Source organism: Notolepis coatsorum (genome assembly GCF_963971535.1).
Source record: "Notolepis coatsorum genome assembly, chromosome: 1".
Lineage (NCBI taxonomy): Eukaryota > Metazoa > Chordata > Actinopteri > Aulopiformes > Paralepididae > Notolepis > Notolepis coatsorum.
The window spans coordinates 68,790,266-68,811,176 of record NC_140165.1 but is presented as its reverse complement, the minus strand read 5'-3'; the positions used below and the strand labels follow the sequence as shown (position 1 = coordinate 68,811,176).

General features: G+C 45.6%; 1 protein-coding gene across 1 annotated transcript in view; it reads left to right on the top strand.

Moving 5' to 3' along the window:
- Positions 1-15,862, top strand: part of aox6 (aldehyde oxidase 6) — a gene marked incomplete at both ends in the record, with an annotated part of 210,658 nt that extends 194,796 nt beyond the window's left edge. Inside the window, 4 exons of the mRNA XM_084324231.1 lie at positions 1,758-1,823; positions 2,540-2,728; positions 3,147-3,314; positions 15,812-15,862. Coding sequence (XP_084180357.1) covers positions 1,758-1,823; positions 2,540-2,728; positions 3,147-3,314; positions 15,812-15,862 — 474 coding nt within the window. The remainder of the gene's footprint in view (positions 1-1,757; positions 1,824-2,539; positions 2,729-3,146; positions 3,315-15,811) is intronic.
- Positions 15,863-20,911: the final 5,049 nt, after the last annotated feature.

The following is a 20,911-nucleotide window of genomic DNA, read 5'->3' as shown; positions in this document are numbered from 1 at the left end:
AAGGGACAGGACTAGATATAAGCCGTGCTTCCTTCTCCAACTCAACCTTGTTTGTTTTTCTATGGATGAAGACTTTATGTTTACATTTTGTGATTTGTATCTTTGTTGTGTAAAAAAAAAAAAAAAAGATAAAATCAAATCAAGACACTAAAAAGAGTTAAAGGTGCTATAATAGTTCATTTAAAACAATACATCCACAGGGCTTTTAGAAATCTGCAGAATAACAGTATTACTCTCCCACCCCTCCACCCAAAGCATTTTTGGTAAAAAAAAAACGTAGCAGTCGAAATGAATGTTGTTTACGCGTTATTTTTTTTCGTAGCCGCATTTCTGGCAGACGCTCTCTGATTGGCCACTGACTGACGCTCTCTGATTGGCCACTGACGCGTTTGCCCAATCGCGTGACAAGCTGTGTCTTTGCCCATTTCCGCGTCAAACAGCCTGCAAACTACCTGGCGTTCTATCGCCATGCTCTAAGACAAACTCTAACCTTAACACATTGACGACCAAAGTCCCGCAGCGATTTATAGTCCAGAGGACCGAGCGTTGTCAACAAACCGATGTACTTTCTAACAGCTATATATATACTTTATAGTATTGGTATCTGTCCATTCTCATTGTCACTTGAGTGCATAAACCGTGCCTTCATAATGGCTTAAAGAAAATAAAAATCCATCGGTTGGTTGTCATTTTATAGCGCCGTGAATATAAGGTTTATCGCAGTTTTCGCCTAGTCTTTTTTCTGGGGAGCTAGATAATAGGCTAAAGGCTAGTCACGTTATATCAAACGCCATTTCTGCTGTATATATACGAATGAAATAAAACAAACTGCGTAGCATCCGGACTATTACAGAGCATCTATGGATGAAATGGGGGCGGCGGGGGACGCCGATTAATATTATTGATTAGCAATACAGTGTGCGTTCAAATAGCCATTTTCACTGATCGATCACGTTGCGTTTTAAAACAATGTCCAATCCAGCTGTAATTTGGGGGAATAGTATCCTACCGTCAGGCCATGTGATCGCCAGCAGCATTTCGTCATTAGTCATCAGAATCTGGTAGATCGATATGTCCATTGGCTAATTATAAATCCCATTATTCCAGGCTGAAATCTGCGTTCGGTAACGGGATCAAAGATGGAGTATGTTCAGCTGGGATCGAGGCTCATATGAAACGCCCACAGACAGTAAAATAAAAAAAATTTCAATCGCCCTCAATGATACTGCAGTGGAGCAATGGCGCCCCTAAGCGGATCTGGCCGGTATTGCATGTTTCGAAAATTAAATATGCGGGTAGGTCCTGCAAGTCGATCGCCGACGTTAATAGCGTTATTAATATGGAATAAAACAATAACAACTCCCTACTTCCTACTTCCCCATGTGGAAGGCACCTGATTGGATAAATAACGTGCTGGTGCTCTAGTGACATCTGGTGGCTGAATGTTCAGCACCTTTTAAGAAAATTCTAAAATGTTTATTTTCCATCCACAAGTGAGACAAATTCTTCAAGAACATAATGTGAATATGCCAACATTTTTATGGTTAAATAAATTCTAGATACACTGATACAGAATACCTCATACTGAGCTCACAGCCTGTCATCTCACATGTACAGTAATGTGTTATATTCGTCTCAGACTGCAGCGGGTGATGTCATTGTGGTTCTGTTGTGTTGTTGTTGTTGTTGTTGTTGTTGTTGTTGTTGTTGTTGTTGTTGTTGTTGTTGTTGTTGTTGTTGTTGTTGTTGTTGTCCAGACGGTGAGGACGGACCTTGTGGTGGACCTTGGCAGGAGCATTAACCCCTCGGTGGACATTGGCCAGGTAAGGCAGGATGAAGGACAGTGTTTCCCCTACCATTGCCTTGAAGGGGCAGCCCGCCCCACCAACGGGACCCCTCGCCCCTCCTGAAAACTTAAAAAACGAAAAAAGCTTGAAAGAAAGAGTTTCCGAACAACTGAGTGCGCTCGCTCTGACACTGGTTGTAAATAGTTATGAGATGTTGTACAGTATGTGCCTCCCTGTATTGTAAATAGTTCATATGTGTGCCGTCACTACTGTATGTATAATTGTAAATAAGTTAATTTATGTATATAAATAAATATTGTTAATATTTATTTACCTAATTTATGTGCAATCGTTTCGTTTCAGCTCAGTGTAGAGAAATGCACAGATACTAACAACCGCCTTATTGCGCGTGTCTATGACAACACTGCCGACACCACGTATCCGTGACACGCACGGCCCGCGACAACACTAGTAGTTTCAGGGGGCTACCACCCAGGGGGGGGGGGCCCTGAAAATAATCCTAGGGGAAACACTGAATGACTTTGGTGGGTGTTGTCACCACATCGGCCTGGATATAAGACTGTATACCCCCCCCCCCCATCCAATACTGATGTAGTATAAGGAGGTAGCTTACGAGTAAGGGCCTTAAAAATTAACAAATCGTGTTTGTTGCGCCTCTCCGCCAGAGAAGCCCAACCGACCGTCTCATAAAGGACACAGCGAGTGTCATATTCGTATGCGTGTTGTTTCAGATTGAAGGAGCATTCATCCAGGGCCTGGGCCTCTACACCATGGAGGAGCTGAAGTTCTCCCCCTCGGGGATGCTGCGCACCAGGGGACCGTCGCAGTACAAGATCCCTGCCGTCTGCGACATCCCACTCTCCTTCAACGTCTACCTGCTGCCACACTCCTACAACCCCCACGCCATCTACTCCTCCAAGGTGAGACCCCTCCTGTTACACTCCTACAACCCCCACGCCATCTACTCCTCCAAGGTGAGACCCCTCCTGTTACACTCCTACAACCCCCACGCCATCTACTCCTCCAAGGTGAGACCCCTCCTGTTACACTCCTACAACCCCCACGCCATCTACTCCTCCAAGGTGAGACCCCTCCTGTTACACTCCTACAACCCCCACGCCATCTACTCCTCCAAGGTGAGACTCCTCCTGTTACACTACTACAACATAGCAACACCATCCCATAATCCCCACTCAACTCCAACCCACACATCAGACCAAAATACATTTAAAACAAAGTACAAACACCCACTGGGAGCTCTTTTGACTAGACATCGCTGTTTGACGTTGCATTACGGATTCTACCTTTTTTAATGTTCTCTGATCCATCTGCCTCCAGGGTATAGGAGAACCCATCCTCTTCTTGGGCAGTTCCGTGTTCTATGCCATCAAAGACGCCGTGGCCGCGGCCCGGGCTGACTCCGGCCTGGTCGGCCCGTTTTCCCTGGACAGTCCCGCCACGCCGGAGAGGGCCTGCCTAGCATGTGCCACGCCCTTCACACAGAAGGTAGGTCATCACTAACGCCCTTCACACAGAAGGTAGGTCAGCAGCGCTAACGCCCTTCACACAGAAGCTAGGTCAGCACCGCTAACGCCCTTCACACAGAAGCTAGGTCAGCACCGCTAACGCCCTTCACACAGAAGGTAGGTCAGCAGCGCTAACGCCCTTCACACAGAAGGTAGGTCAGCAGCGCTAACGCCCTTCACACAGAAGGTAGGTCAGCAGCGCTAACGCCCTTCACACAGAAGGTAGGTCAGCAGCGCTAACGCCATTCACACAGAAGGTAGGTTAGCACCGCTAACGCCCTTCACACAGAAGGTACTGTAGGTCACCGCTAGCGCCCTTCATACAGAAGGTAGGTCACCACTAACGCCCTTCACGCAGAACCTAGGTCAGCACCGCTAACACCCTTCACACAGAAGGTAGGTCAGCAGCGCTAACGCCCTTCACACAGAAGGTAGGTCAGCAGCACTAACGCCCTTCACGCAGAACCTAGGTCAGCACCGCTAACACCCTTCACACAGAAGGTAGGTCAGCAGCGCTAACGCCCTTCACGCAGAACCTAGGTCAGCACCGCTAACACCCTTCACACAGAAGGTAGGTCAGCAGCACTAACGCCCTTCACACAGAAGCTAGCTCAGCACCGCTAACGCCCTTCACACAGAAAGTAGAATACAATATTGTATTCCTCTAGGGCAGGGGTAGGCAACCCTAGGCACGCGTGCCTGCATTTTCATAGGCACAGGGGGCAGCATAAAATATATATTAGTTGTTGAAATATTATAGTGAAATATTTTGCACTGTTGTCGCATTTATCTTGTTGAAATCCTCCCACAGGTTCTTTTTACTACCACATATTTAATTGAGACCCTTTATTTGTTTATTATTTCAATTTAGCTGGAAATACATTGCTACATCATTCAGTAACATTTGCAGAGCCTTATAACAAAAACATTATTACGGTCACCATTGTGACCAGTGGGATTAATCAACAAATTTTATTATTTATTTTTCTATTTCATTGAACATTGCACATGTTAAAAGCCATTTTTTTTACTCAAAATGTGAGTATTACCAAGTCAACTTGTGTTCTTAAAACAATGACAATAAACATAGTTTCATTAGGTTGAAATAATGTGGTTGTGTACTTATTTTTCTGTTAACTTATTATGGATTGAAAACTGAAAACCTTAATGCACAGTAACTGAACTCAATATTTTTAAGTTCTGGTAACTTATTATTATAATTTGTTTTACAGTGTAGTCTTGCGATCAATCAAAACTTATTTACACGATATACCTCACATTCACCCTCCATTCACATCCTGGTGTTCTCCTGGTGTTCTCCATTAGGCCTGTAGGTGGAGCTATGACAGCACACGTACAGTACACACACCGATGGTGTGTGATGTGTCCAAAAATGAATGGGCAAATGTGAGTGAAATGGTCGCACTGTATGCAGCTGTTTGTCTGTATTGCATCCCCCCCCCCCAACTCAGATTTAGGGTTGTGTTACGACCCTGGCTCAAAGGCACGCAACCTATGTGCAAAACCGACATCAAAACCTGTGTTTAACCCAAAAAGACTACTTTAACAATGAAATACGGATATTAACTAAAGAAACAAGAATAGAAGAACGTGATAACTCTCTCTGTTAACCCACACTCCTCTAACCACAGACCCTGCATGTGTGACTCAAGGCCTGGTTTTAAGCTCCCAGCAGGTAACCAATCAGCAGCAATTAGCTAATTAGCTAATTGCCCAGTGACACAGCAGTGATCAGGCAGTGACACAGGAGTGATCAGGCTCATGGTACATAACACTTCCCCCACCAAACTGGTTGCCCAAGAGGCAACCACTATACATCAACCCATAAACAAAAAACAAAAAACAACTGTGACCCATTAGTTGTCAGGGCCACTACCACAACAGCGATAACGGGCCGGCCCCTGTCGAACACGACCACCAACCGTGTTGTATTCACCCCACTGTGGAACATTTGCCAATGCTGTGTAAAACAAAAAACAACCCTGTCCCGACTCTCGGGCAAGCTAGACCTCACAAAAGGTTCCGCCACTGCGGTACATGGCTGCAGTGGGGCAGGCACCTCCTCCCCTGAGGCGTAAGACTTAGGACCCCGTTGACCAACCAAGACCTCATCATATATGAGCCCCCTTTCAACAGGCCCCTCCACCGATACCGACCTGTCAAAAATAGACTGCAAACCAAAATCAATCTGAGAACTAATCTCACTGCGCTCAACAGGACAGAACACAGAAAAACAAAAACCATAGATCTCTGATACCACCACCGCGCCCATCTCCATCCCACCTGGCACTGGTAGTTCAGGATACTGCAAACCGTGAACATCCAGAGTAGGATGTACCGCCTCAGGTACAGCCCCACCGTCCCTGGAACATGGCAATACGTCCGTCACAAAAACGTCTGGAACACCATCTAAAATGGCGTCACCCAGAATAACATTGTCCTGATCAAAATGGCTGCCACTCAACAGACCAGGTCGCGAAGGCGGCTCCTGCTCCACAGGACACAGGTAACTAGGTTGACCATCACACCTAGTGCATGGCAGAGAATCAATGTGGACACGTGGATCAATGTCAGAATCATCAACTGACATACTGAGACCATCCCTGCCCACAAGTCAAAACTTGTACATATGTCTATACTGAACACTGTGACCTCATTTTTATTTATTTTTTTACATCTAATTTACATGCGATACTATGTTATTTTATTTCATACTTATCTTGTCTTGCACAGTCTCTGGAGCGTAACAGTAAGAAGCATTTTGTATAAAAGTATTCTGTACTTCTGTATGACAACTATTAAAGAAACTTGAAAGAAACTTGAAACTTGAAAGTGAAACATTAGGGACAATAGAGCTACTGTGGGAAGGCTGGCAGCCTAAGTCAGGCCTAGTAGCCTCTTCAACTAGAACGGTGTCACATGAATCAACAGCACCTCTCATAGCATCCTTCCCACACTCATCCTCCAATTCGTTCGTGGCCTCAGCCACCGTACAGGCTGGGAAGACCTTGAGACACTGCGCTGCCAGATCATCTCCTACCACATGCCTCTCCGGCACGCATGTCAACCCTGGTTTCACCACCGGGCCTAACACAAAGGTACAATCAAGAGAATCATTATGCAGAGGTACATCCACAGTGTGCTTTCCAAAATTCTCAACAGGTACACATTTCAATTCAACAAAGAATGTGTCACTAAGTGTAATGTCCCAAGTCGAAGTATCAACAACATCACTTTTTTCTTTTGACATTTCCTGTGCCACAGCACACACAGGGAACACTCCTGGATGTTTCTGTGCCAGCTCATTAGAGACCTCAGAAACCACAGGAATGGGAGTTACAACTGGAGTAGCCAACACTTTGTCACCAGCCAAATCATTCCCTAGAATGAAGGACACCCCCCTTATGGGAATGTAAGAACATACCCCCACAACAACATTGCCTGATACTAAGGGAGAATTGAGCGTGACCTCATACAAAGGTGCATCCACAAATCCACCCCCAAAGCCCCGAACAACGACACCGGAATGCAAAGAAGAGTTTTCTGAAAACGGCAAAAACCCCTCCAGAATGAGGGACTGAAAAGCACCGGTATCTCTCCAAATTGTTATAGCCTGTTTGGACTCTAGTGCATTAGTCAGGGAAACAAATCCATCCATCATAAATCTTGAGGAACCCTCGAGCTCTTTGTCCACACGTTTGATACTTCCCCCATCACCATCTAACGTTGGTAAAGGTGTTCTGCATATGGTTTCTACCAGAGCCACCGTTCTGACATTTTTCTGCTCAAGCACCGGGCACCCAGCAACGATATGACCAGGTTCTTTACAGTAGAAACAGATAATCCCTTCTGGGAATGCACCAGCAGAACCACCCCGCCTAAGAGGTGAAGTTAACTGACCAGCAGACACAGGTTTTGGGAAACGGCCCCCCTGAACAGGACGCCTATCCCTGGACTCAACACGGTAGTCCTCCAAAAAAACGGACTTGTGTGTCAACACAAACTCATCAGCGAAGACAGCGGCGTCGCCTATCTTCGATACCCTACGCTCGTTTAGATGAGTGGAAACGGTATCAGGAACACATCTTTTAAATTCCTCTAGGAGAATCAACTGTCTAAGCTGCTCTCTTGACTCTGCTTTCTGAGAAGTGCACCACCTGTCAAACAGGTTCTCCTTCTCTCTTCCAAATTCAACATAAGACTGTCCTTCCGACCTGCGATAGGCTCTAAAACGCTGACGATAGGCCTCGGGGACCAACTCATAAGCCCTCAATATGGAAGCTTTAACAAGCTCATAGTCAGCGCTCTGTTCAAGGGACAGAGCAGTATAGGCTTCTTGTGCCCTACAAACAAGAACACATTGCAGCAGCAGTGTCCAGGCTGTATCAGGCCACTTCAATGTGGTTGCCACCCGTTCAAAAAGGGGAAAATATCTTTCCACCTCTTTCTCAAAAAAAGGAGGCACCATCCTAATATTCCTGCCTACATCAAAGCCGGAACGCGACTCTGACTGCAGAGCACCCGCCTGCAAGGCAGCATGCTTATACTCAAGCTCCTTCTGCGCACGTTCGTGCTCTAAGTCCTTCAAGTAACGCTCTTGTTCACGCTCCTCTCTCCTCTCTTCACGCTCTTGCTATAGCTGTCTTTCCTTAAATTCGAACTCTCTAAGCCTCCACTCACCCTCCGCACCAGATAGCAGCGGAGACGCGTCAGACAAAGTAGGCTCCTCCACCCTCGCCACAAGCACCTGTTCCCTAACGAGCAAAACCCTCAAAGCACCCAAGGCAGTTGGTTTCAAACGTTTCTCACTGGGAGTAAGCTCTACCTTGTAGTGCACAGCAAGCTCCAGAAGCTGTTCTTTGGAAAACCTCTCCAACATGTCATGTGAAGGGTGATCCACAAAATCCCTAATGGAAGCCATCTTTTCTGCACCAGCGCCACAACCCGTTCACTTTAGAGTCACCAAAAAGCTGCCAAAAGCACCCTAGTACACACCCAATCTACCTAAAGAACCACCAAAGAGCCACTAAAGAACCACTGAAGACACACTACAGAACCACTGAAGAACCAAGTTTCAAGTTTCTTTAATAGTTGTCATACAGAAGTACAGAATACTTTCATACAAAATGCTTCTTACTGTTACGCTCCAGAGACTGTGCTAGACAAGATAGTATCAAATAACATAGTATAGCATGTAATTTAGAAGAAGAAAATGAGGTCACAGTGTTCGGTATAGACATATGTACAATGTTCTGAGTTACCATATAATATACAATACTATGCAGTGTACTAATGTACAGTACTATATAGTGCAAAGCAGAAATGGGATGAGGTACAATTTAGGTACAATTTACAGTAAGGTGTACGAGTTGTAGTGCAATCCTTCATCAATAAATATAAAGTGTGGGGAGTGGGTGCTACAGTGTGTTTGTTTATAGTGGGTGTGTGCTATAAAGTGTGTGGAGTGGGTGCTACAGTGTGTTTGTTTAAAGTGAGTGTGTGCGTGTGGATGTGTGTGCTATGTGCGTTTGGTGGTTGTTGTTGTGTAGTGTTGTTCATTGTTCGTTTAGCAGCCTGATGGCCTGGGGATAGAAGCTTCTTCTGAGTCTTTCTGTGCTCGCCTTGAGACTCCGGTATCGCTTGCCTGACCGCAGCAGTTCAAAGAGGCAGTTGTTCGGGTGACTGGAGTCTTTAATGATTCTCTTAGCCTTGCCCTTGCAACGCTTGTTGTAAATGTTCTGGAGGGTGGGGAGCCCCCCTCCAATTGTGCGTTCGGCTGAACGTGTCACTCTTTGTAGTCTGCTTCGGTCTTGTGCAGTGCTATTCCCAAACCAGGAGGTGATGTTGCCAGTCAAGATGCTCTCTATTGTACATGAGTAGAAGTTCTTAAGGATCTTCTGGCTGACTTGGAACTTCCTTAGGCGCCTGAGGAAGTAGAGGCGTTGTCGTGCCTTCTTCACAACACTGTCAATGTGTGTGGTCCATGTCAAGTCCTCGGATATGTAGGCTCCGAGGTACTTAAAGCTGTTGACTCTCTCAACCGGTGCCCCGTCGATGCTGAGGGGGCTGTAGTCCTTGACCCCCGACCTCCTGAAGTCCACAATCATCTCCTTTGTTTTGCTGACGTTCAGGGAGAGGCTGTTTTCCTGGCACCATCCCGCCAGGACCTTGACCTCTTCCAGGTAGGCCCTCTCGTCGTTGGCAGAGATCAGGCCCACCACCACTGTGTCGTCAGCAAATTTGATGATTGTATTGCTACTCCGCTGAGCCACACAGTCGTGTGTGTACAGGGAGTAGAGGAGGGGACTCAGAACACAGCCCTGGGGGGCCCCTATGTTGAGGGTGATGGATGAGGAGGTGCAGTTGCCTGCTCTCACCACCTGGGGTCTGCCAGTCAGGAAGTCCAAGACCCACTGGCAGAGGTCATAGTTCAAGCCCAGGTCCCTGAGCTTGGCTATGAGTATGGAGGGGACTATGGTATTGAATGCCGAGCTGTAGTCGATGAATAGCATTCTCACATAGTTCCCCTGCCTCTTGTCCAGGTGTGATGCTGCTGTGTGCAGCACATGGGCTATGGCGTCCTCCGTGGACCTGTTGGGGCGGTATGCAAATTGCAGGGGGTCCATGTTGATGGGGAGGGAGGAGCAGATGTAGCCCTTTACTAGCTTCTCAAAGCACTTCATGGCTATGGAGGTGAGAGCTACAGGGCGGTAGTCGTTGAGGCAAGCAGGCTTGGATTTTTTGGGTACAGGGATAATAGTGGACTTCTTCAGGCAGGTGGGGATGACAGCCTGTTCTAAGGACAGGTTAAATATGTCAGTGAATACTGGGGCCAGTTGGTCGGCACAGACTTTTAGGACGCGGCCGGGGATGCCGTCCGGACCTGCTGCCTTCCTGATATTCACTTTTTTAAAGGTCCGCCTCACCTCATGCTCTGTTACCCTGAACACTGCGTCTCCATCAGCAGCCGACCTCCCCCCCCCCCATTGCCGTGGCTTGTGGGCTGGTGTTGTTATTACCAGCATCAAACCTCGCATAGAAGGTATTGAGGTCATTTGCTAAGGAGATGTCACTGTTCAGTTTGAGGGAGGCGCCTTTGTAGTCTGTCATCGTTTTGAGCCCCTGCCACATAGCTCTAGAGTCAGCTTGTTCAAACTGGAGTTCAATTTTATCCCTGTAGCGCCGTTTGGCCTCTGTCACAGTCCTCCTTACGTTGTATCGCGCCACCTTGTGGTCATTCATGTTGCCTGCCACTAGGCCGTCGTTGTATGCTTTGGTACGCTCTCTCAGAGCTTCACGGACGGATTTGTCTACCCAGGGTTTTTGATTTGGGTAAACTCTCATTTTGGTAGTGGGGATTGTTTCTTCCACCAAAGTACAAACATAGTCCAGCACTGTCTCCGTGTAGACATTAATGTTATCTGTGTCGCGGAACACGCTCCAGTCTGTGCAGTCAAACGCAGCCTGTAGCGTCTCCTCTGACGTCAAATCCCATTTCTGCACCTCTCGCGAGACTACAGGAGTACTTTTGATTCTCTGTTTGTACTTTGGTGAAAGAAAAATGGACGCGTGATCTGATTTACCAAAGCCACTATCAGAATGAGCCTTGTAGCCACCTTTAAATTGCGTGTAACAGTGATCTAGGATGTTACCGCCTCTGGTGTTGCAAGTCACATGCTGATAGAAGTCAGGTAATACCTTTCTCAGATTGGCGCTATTGAAATCACCCAGCACTAAAATGGCGGCGTTAACGTTCGCCGCTTGTATTCTATTTACCTCGTCGTGGAGTCTGGAGAGTGCGACGTTGTTACTGGCTTGCGGTGGAATATACACTCCTACAAGGATGATCGCCGTTAACTCCCTCGGGAGGAAGAAAGGACGACACTTGATGGTTATATATTCCAGGTCTGGGCAGCAGTGGTTGGATAATTCCTTCACGTTAGTTGGATCGCTCCAATTGTTGTTAAACATGAAGGCGATACCTCCTCCACGTTGTTTGCCGGACTCTGCTGTACGATCCTTGCGGTGGATAAAGAAGTGTTCGGCCGGTTGGATAGCGTGGTCTGGGACGTCCGGCGCCAGCCACGTCTCGGTGAAGCAGAGAACGTTGCAGTCTCTGACGTCTCTTTGGTATTGAATCCTTGCTCGGATATCGTCCAGTTTATTGTCAATTGATTGTACATTGGCTAGCAATATACTGGGTAATGGCGTTCGGTGGCGTCTGGATCTCAGCCTGTTACGGATCCCAGCTCTCTTCCCACGCCGTCTGGTTCCTTTGTTCCTGGGATCAGGGTCTGGTCCCATTTTCCTGAGAATCTCCTAAGGCCATTGTTGCGGTTCGGAAAGCTGGTCCAGTGAGTAATCCAATCGGTAAGTTTCCCGTAATCCGATGTCTATAAGTGACTGACGGTCATACACATTAAATGCACCTACTGTTGGTACAGACAAAACTCTTAAAACTATAAATATTAACAAAAGTAAGCACAGTCTCGACGGAGCGAACAGAAAGGCAGCCGGTCGGAGCAGCGCCATCTCTGCTAGCTGTAGAACCATAAAGAATGCTAATGCCACTACTAATAATCATAAAGGGACGCGTGGAAATGTGAGCTCTACTGAGCGCACCTTTCTAATTTGCAAAAATAAATTAAAAAAACAACCACTCTGAAATAAATAGATGTGCCATACGTGCAGGAGGTCAGATGCTAACAGGTAGGCTATCCAAACACTCGAAAACAAACAAAATAAATACAACAAACAAATTCAAACAGGTGCCCCTTCTAACCTGATATGACTACTTACGCTTCTACATCTAAACTGCAGTCAAAACGGCCCACCACATGTCTACCCTAAAAAAAACACTAAATCAGGCCCTACCACACTACCTGTGTTTTCTGGCCCCCTATCCTACCTACCCTTAAACTAATGCCCTGTAGACCTAACCCTCTTCAACCACACCTGCTACCAGCCAGAGATCATATTTGACCATCCACCCGTCAAGTACATGGTATGGTACAAGACAAGCAGATGGTACTAATCACTTCTCTGACTGCCCCAGGAGTATGTGGTGCACAGGAAGCTAACCAACAACCAGAAAATAATGTCCCTATCTACATGTGGTGTGCACTAAACTATATTTTAACAGCATTAAGTAGTCACATCAAATTACAAACAAATAAGGGCATACTCACCTGTTTGATGAACGGCTCCAGCCCCCACGTTACACAATATGTAACGACCACCACCCACACCATAGCACCATGACACACCATGCAAAACCCCAAAAAAAAAACCACCAAACAATTTCTAGGGGTAAATATCCCGGACGAGCGCCCAACTGTTACGACCCTGGCTCAAAGGCACGCAACCTATGTGCAAAACCGACACCAAAACCTGTGTTTAACCCAAAAAGTCTACTTTAACAATGAAATACGGATATTAACTAAAGAAACAAGAATAGGGGAGCTCCAGTAGCTCACCGCATATCTCGGCGCTATTTCTGCGTCGGGGAAAACCGTGCTGCGTCACGGATCTGGGGGACTCGAGTTCGATTCCCGGACCCGCCGTCATTTCCCAGAATGTCTTCCCCTGATCTATATCCCATTTCACCCTATATCTGTCGGTCATGCTTGACCAGAAAAGCGATAAACACTAAAAAAAATAAAGTAAAAAAAAAAACAAGAATAGAAGAACGTGATAACTCTCTCTGTTAACCCACACTCCTCTAACCACAGACCCTGCATGTGTGACTCAAGGCCTGGTTTTAAGCTCCCAGCAGGTAACCAATCAGCAGCAATTAGCTAATTAGCAGCCCTCACCTGTATGCCCAGTGACACAGCAGTGATCAGGCAGTGACACAGGAGTGATCAGGCTCATGGTACATAACAGGTTGATACAACCATCATAATAATATTGTTAATAATAACAATAACACGGGCGGTCAGGTGGCGTAGCGGAGATTGCGTTCGTCACCAACACCGGAGACGCTGGATTCGCCTGTTCGAATCCAGCTCACAGCTCCGGCGTTGTCACCAGCTTGGCTGGCCGTTCACACTAATACAATTGGCTGTATTAGAGGGTGGGAAAGCTGGCGGGGTGGGTCCGGGTCGTTGTAAACAGCGACTCCTACAGTTCGGTCGGGGTGCCTGCTCAGCGCGGATAGGATCTAAGGGGGGTAGTGTGATCCTTCAGTGAGAGTCCGCGCTGCCAGGTGAAAAGAAGCGGTTGATTGGCTAGACGTGTGTCGGAGGAAGCATGTGATAGCCTCCACTCTTCCAGACCGACTGTGGGGGGTAAGTGCGCAGCGACCAGGAAGGGGATTGGGAATTGGCATAACGACTAACATTGGGATGGGAGAAAAATCGGAGGAAAAAGGAGGGGGAAAAAGATCAATAAAAAATTATAATAGTAATAATAATAACAATAATGATGTAATAATGTAAAAATTATCATTAAAAAGACCTGATTATGAGAAAAAGAAATTACGATGCATGGAATATTGTTGAGGCACACTAGTTAGAACTATATTTCAAACAGGCACTCCATGTCAAAAAGGTTGCTGACCCCTGACGTAGAGGATAGAGCTCGAGAACTGTTCATCCGATCCAATTCACACCATGTTATTTATATACTGTCTTGATCCAAATGTGACTCTTTTTATGTTGGTCGTACGAAACGCCGCCTACTTGATCGACTGGCAGATCAAAAATATGCTATCAAAACTAACAACATGGATTATGCAATGGCTAAACATATTCATGAAGTTCACCATAGTACCTCTGTTTTATTTACAGCAATCGGAATTGACAGTGTTCCACTCACGTCTAGAGGAGGAAATATACAAAGAATTCTAAACCAGAAAGAAAGTCGCTGGATCGATAGACTACAGGCCACCTCACTCCCAGGTTTAAATGATTCCATAGACATGGTATCATTTTTATAGGCCAGTAGAACACTTTATTTATTTATTGTATTTATACATTGTTATTTATTGTATTTTGATAGACTACAGGCCACCTCTTTGCAGGTTTAAATGACTCTATGGACATGTTGTCACTTCTATAGGCTAAGTAGATTACATTATAGTAGTATTTTTTGATCTATTGATCTATTCTATGTTTGTTTTGACTCATTTCCTTATGTTGTTATAATATTTTGAGTGTGTGTGTATATATACATATATAATATACAAATTTGTTTATTTCTATTTAGTATTATTGTATATTCCTTCAACTCAAGTTGAGAATGTTGCTTTGTCTTCATTCATTTGGGACCAGCTGTCCCCCATTGTAATTAGTCACTCCCTGAGTTTTGTTTTTTCCTTTTTTCTTTATTTAGTCACAGTATTGTCTTGTCACAGCTACAACACCCTGAAGAAGGCCATGTAGGCCGAAACATGTCGGTTTTTTAAATATTTTTCTAAATAATGTAAGCCAACAAATAAAGGCTTTTAAAAAATTTGTAGATCTGCCTTGGATCTCAACCTTTCTTTTATAAACGAATCCTACCCCGGATTTAATCCAAAGAGCACCTACCTGAAACAAAACAAGAACGCTGAAGCCCTCTCCATATCCTCTGTTTTGTTCCAATTCACACCATGTTGGACCCGAGGGAGTACAGTGTCAAGTGTGAAGTGGATCGGACGAGCGGTTCTTGAGAACGCTGCAAGCAGCCCGAACTGCAACTGACAACAGTGTGTCAGACTGTGGGTGTACTGGGCAGCTCCTAGTGGTCAACAGTGTCAGACTGTGGTTGTACTAGGCAGCTCCTAGTGGCCAACAGTGTCAGACTGTGGTTGTACTGGGCAATTCCTAGTGGTCAACAGTGTCACTGTGGTTGTACTGGGCAGCTCCTAGTGGTCAACAGTGTCAGACTGTGGTTGTACTGGGCAACTCCTAGTGGTCAACAGTGTCAGACTGTGGTTGTACTGGGCAGCTCCTAGTGGTCAACAGTGTCAGACTGTGGTTGTACTGGGCAGTTCCTAGTGGTCAACAGTGTCAGACTGTGGTTGTACTGGGCAGTTCCTAGTGGTCAACAGTGTCAGACTGTGGTTGTACTGGGCAGCTCCTAGTGGTCAACAGTGTCAGACTGTGGTTGTACTGGGCAGCTCCTAGTGGTCAACAGTGTCAGACTGTGGTTGTACTGGGCAGTTCCTAGTGGTCAACCGTGTCAGACTGTGGTTGTACTGGGCAGTTCCTAGTGGTCAACAGTGTCAGATTGTGGTTGTACTGGGAAGTTCCTAGTGGTCAACCGTGTCAGACTGTGGTTGTACTGGGCAGCCCCCAGGTGTAAATATAAATGTGTGAATGTGAAGCAGGGCATTGCTGAAAAAGAGTATTCATGGTCAGAGAACCTACCCTGTCACAATGACGTAGCATAGTGGCCTTATGGTCCAAATAGTTAAAGGAATTAATACTGAGTTATCTTTCTCTCTCTCTTTCTTTCTCTCTTTCCCCCCAGATTCCAGCCAGCAAACCAGGATCTTTCAAACCATGGGCCTTGGATATATAATGCAGATGTATGCATTTAGTTTAAGGCTTCTTTTATTTAATGAGATTACTGACATTGATTATGTTTGCATGGACATAAGACTGTTGATTCAAGTGTGTACGTGATGCAAAAGTTTGCATAGCAACAGTTTATTTGTTAGTTTACATAATACACTGGTTGACAGACTTGATCCAAATGTGGAAAGAGTGGTCAGTTCTAGGGGAACCCTGATATCACTACCAATACAGATCAATCAATCAATCAGATTTATTTATATAGCACATTTAACATGACACATGTCAACCAAAGTGCTGTACAGAGGGTAGATACATAGATACATATAGACAACTATCACAACTCCGTTTTATGGGAGGGCACACAGGCAAGCACACAGGCAAACAGGGCATGAATCAGTGAACGGGAAAGGCTAGTAGGTAGAAGTGGGTTTTGAACCTAGATTTGAAGGCATCTATCGAGGGGGCAAGCCTAATGGAGGTGGGGTTGCTGTTCCGATCCATTAGTTCTACTGAGCTGTATGGACTTATTGTAGTAATATCCATTTTCTCGATTAACCCTTGTGGTGTGGTGTTCTGGTCTGTGGGACTCGCTTTCAATGTTTACTAAAAGAGAATTAATACAATTAATATTTCTTTTAATCTGAGACTCATGGCTTGGCTCCATTTTCTGTGAAGAACATATAAAAGAATGTTCTTTTATATGTTCCCCCACACATTTATATTATATACATGGTGTTCAGCCCCCCCCCCCCCCCCCCCCCCCCCCCACACACATTAATATTATATAAATGGTGTTCAGCCCTCCCACACATTTATATTATATACATGGTGACCCAGAAGTGGAAATTGTAGGTGAAAACAAGGAAATGTTGAGGTGAGTAACAAAAACACGAATACTACACAAGGGTTAAAGGAGAACGCCACACAAGGGTTAAAGGAGAACACCACGCAATAGTTAAAGGAGAACACCACACAAGGGTTAAAGGAGAACACCACACAAGAGTTAAGAGTAGGGTTGGGCAATATGAAAGAAACCTGTATCACCATAATCATATAAAATGCTTCCAATATTGATATGCAATAATCGCAACATAAATAATACAATGGTTCATTGCGTTGAACTGCATGGTAAAGTGTGATATCAAACCAATCATTTTCAAACGACATCCCCTCAAATACAGAACATCTCATATTGAGAAGTTTGAGTTAATATGTGGTCACCATCATTAATTTAGATGACAGAATTGCACGCAGTGACAACGATATCACAACATCATAATTCCATCGCAGATACGGATAAACGATCATATTGAATTATCGCCCACAGCCCTACATTAGTCATTTAAAGGTGCTGTGAGTGGTATTTTTTTTTTAAATAAGTGGTCTACATGTTCAAATAATAGCTCAATATTCCAACAGCCATTACTGATATAGTGTCTGGTCAGTAACATGGGTCTCCCAGTCCCTCCAATCTGCAGTAAACAGCCATCACTGATATAGAGTGTCTCGTCAGTAACATGGGTCTCCCAGTCCCTCCACTCTGCAGTAAACAGCCATCACTGATATAGAGTGTCTGGTCAGTAACATGGGTCTCTCAGTCCCTCCACTCTGCAGTAAACAGTCATCACTGATATAGTGTCTGGTCAGTAACATGGGTCTCTCAGTCCCTCCACTCTGCAGTAAACAGTCATCACTGATATAGTGTCTGGTCAGTAACATGGGTCTCCCAGTCCCTCCACTCTGCAGTAAACAGTCATCACTGATATAGAGTGTCTGGTCAGTAACATGGGTCTCCCAGTCCCTCCACTCCACTCTGCAGTAAACAGTCATCACTGATATAGAGTGTCTGGTCAGTAACATGGGTCTCCCAGTCCCTCCACTCTGCAGTAAACAGTCATCACTGATATAGAGTGTCTGGTCAGTAACATGGGTCTCCCAGTCCCTCCACTCTGCAGTACACAGAAAGTACATTTTCTGGTATCCGATTCCCACTTTATCCAATCAGGAGAGAGAACTCCACACTGCAACAATGGACAAATGACGAGGGTTTAATCACATACAAGTAAAATAATCTGCCAGTGCAGTAAGCAAATAATGGCTTGGCAAGACTACTTGAAATAAGTGAAAATATCTAGGATCCTCTTGCGGGATTGGATGAAGTGGGAACGGGATACGAGAACATGTATATTGTGTTTACTACAGAGTAGAGCAGGGGTCTCAAACTCAATTTACCTGGGGGCCGCTGGAGGTAGAGTCTGGGTGAGGCTGGGCCGCATCAAATATTCCACAAAAAAAGGGTTTCAAGTATTCCAAAAATGTATTAATACATCAACAAACTACCCCTTTGCCTCATCATAAAACCTCAAAAACACCAGCAACTGAGCATTCTCAGTGGTGTCAGTGGACTCATCCACAGCTATGGAAATGCACTGTGCATTTTTTTTCAAACATGGTCTCCATCACTTCAGTCATACATTATTTTATTATTTATGCATCAGAGAATGGCTTCTTGTGTTTAGCCAACACCCATGCCACTGAGTGAGCAGTGACACTTGGTTGCTTTTTATCGTTGTGACATAACTTTAACAATAATTCTGCTTGCAGCTTGATATGATGATTTCATTCCATTTATTTTTGTGGTTCTTAGTGCTGAAAGGTTGCATCAAAATAACTGTGTTTTGTTTCGTATTGGCGTTTCAAATTGCGTTTCAAATTGCCACTCTTCACAAGAGCTACCGATTAGACTACCTGTAAATGCGCTGTCAACTCTCGCTCTGACTCCGACTCGTTGAAAGACAACACGCATTCCGTGAAGACCCGCCCTACTCTGCCTCTGATTCGCAGACTGTGGGTGGGGGGGGGGATGCTGACGGGACGCTGAATATGATTGGACCAAAGCAGTAGACAGACACAGACAGTTGGAGCAGTGCAGAGGAGATAGCAGAGAATTTCGAGGATACCTGCTATACGCACTGATGACAGGATATATTTCCTTCTACTTGGTATCACTCCGGAATCACGTTTCAACCACTAACGTTGCTGCCATGAGCCTGCGCTATGGTAGCCTACAAGTGATAAAATAAATAAAACGCCCAACTCGTGCAACGACTCGGCAACAAGTTGCGCGCGGCGGCGCATTAACACTACACTTTGATGTGGGTGGCTACGTGGCGTAGTGGGCAAGGCGCTCGCCACGAAATCTGGAGACGCTGGGCTTGCCTGTTCGAGCCCAGCGCTCCACATTTGCTTTCAGTTTAGCTGGTCGTCCGTACTAATACACATTGGCCGTATTAGGGGGTGGGAAACTGATGGGTGGGGATCGGGCGTTGTGGACAGCGACTCCTACAGGTCGGTTGGTGCGCCTGCGCAGTAGAATCAGGAAGTGTCGGGGGCAGCGTGAGCCTCCCACGCGTTACTCCTCGCCACTGAGAGATCGAGCTGCGCAGGTGAAAAGATGCGACTGCTGTTACCTCAAGTACCGGAGGGGACTTGTGCTATGACTTAGTCCACATTGCAGCCGGCTTGTGGGAGGCAAGAAACAGCGTTCGTGACAGGGGAGGGTTGAATTGGATGATACGAAATTGGGATGGGAGAAAAATATAGAAAAATGGGAGAAAAAGTGGATAAAAAAAAAAAACACTACACTTTGATGTCAAGTAGGGGGCCGCAAAATATCATCCAGCGGGCCGCAATTGGCCCGCGGGCCGCGAGTTTGAGACCCCTGGAGTAGAGGGACTGGGAGACCCATGTTACTGACCAGATGCTCTATATCAGTGATGTCTGTTTACTGCAGAGTGGAGGGACTGGGAGACCCATGTTACTGACCAGACGCTCTATATCAGTGATGTCTGTTTACTGCAGAGTAGAGGGACTGGGAGACCCATGTTACTGACCAGACGCTCTATATCAGTGATGACTGTTTACTGCAGAGTGGAGGGACTGGGAGACCCATGTTACTGACCAGACGCTCTATATCAGTGATGGCTGTTTACTGCAGAGTGGAGGGACTGGGAGACCCATGTTACTGACCAGACGCTCTGTGGCGGCTGTCGGAATGTAGAGCTACTTAACACCTTGTTTTAACAATGAAATATCACTTTAACATGTTGTTTTGTGTCAGATATGCAGAAAACATCTTTCTGACATGTTGCACGTGGAACCGTATCGGATGTTAGTATTGGGTGTGTTCCCGATATGATGCCCTATTCTAACATCATTCAAATATCCTGATGGAATAGTATGCAGTATTTGAAATGGAATGTGCTTAACTATCAAAAAGGAAGGATCCTGTGTGATTCTTGGGAGTTTAATGTGTGGGGGTTTAATGTGTGGGAGTTTAATGTGTGGGAGTTTAATGTGTGGGAGTTTAATGTGTGGGAGTTGGTTTCTCAATGCGTTGACTGTTTTCATCAACTTGCCACAGCAAAACGTTTTTCTTCCAAGTAACATGTAACCACAGGGTGTTGGTGCTAAATGCTATGGACTAAACTGATAATGTAGTGCACTAAGAAGTAGGATATGATGATGTTCATATGGCAGAGGAGTATGAATACTGTCAAAATACAACATTCCCTAAAGTGGAAGTACAAAGTAGCCTCACTCAGAGCTGTATGACTGTACAATACTTGAGTAAAAGTACTTTACACTTCTAATCAAAAATGAAATGTTTTTTTGTTTTTGTTTGTTTTTTATTCTCTAGTCTAGACTGCATTATAGTGAACTGTCAATCTGAAAATGTAAGGAAAGTTCAAATCCAAATAACACAACACTGCAATATGATGAAGATGAAAAATGAAAATAATAAAGAAAAACGTTGATGCACCATGGGGTCGAGGGTCAGAGGTCACATGTTGATGCATCATGGGGTCGAGGGTCAGGGGTCACACGTTGATGCACCATGGGGTCGAGGGTCAGGGGTCACACGTTGATGCACCATGGGGTCAGGGGTCACACATTGATGCACCATGGGGTCGAGGGTCAGGGGTCACACGTTGATGCACCATGGGGTCGAGGGTCAGGGGTCACACGTTGATGCACCATGGGGTCGAGGTCC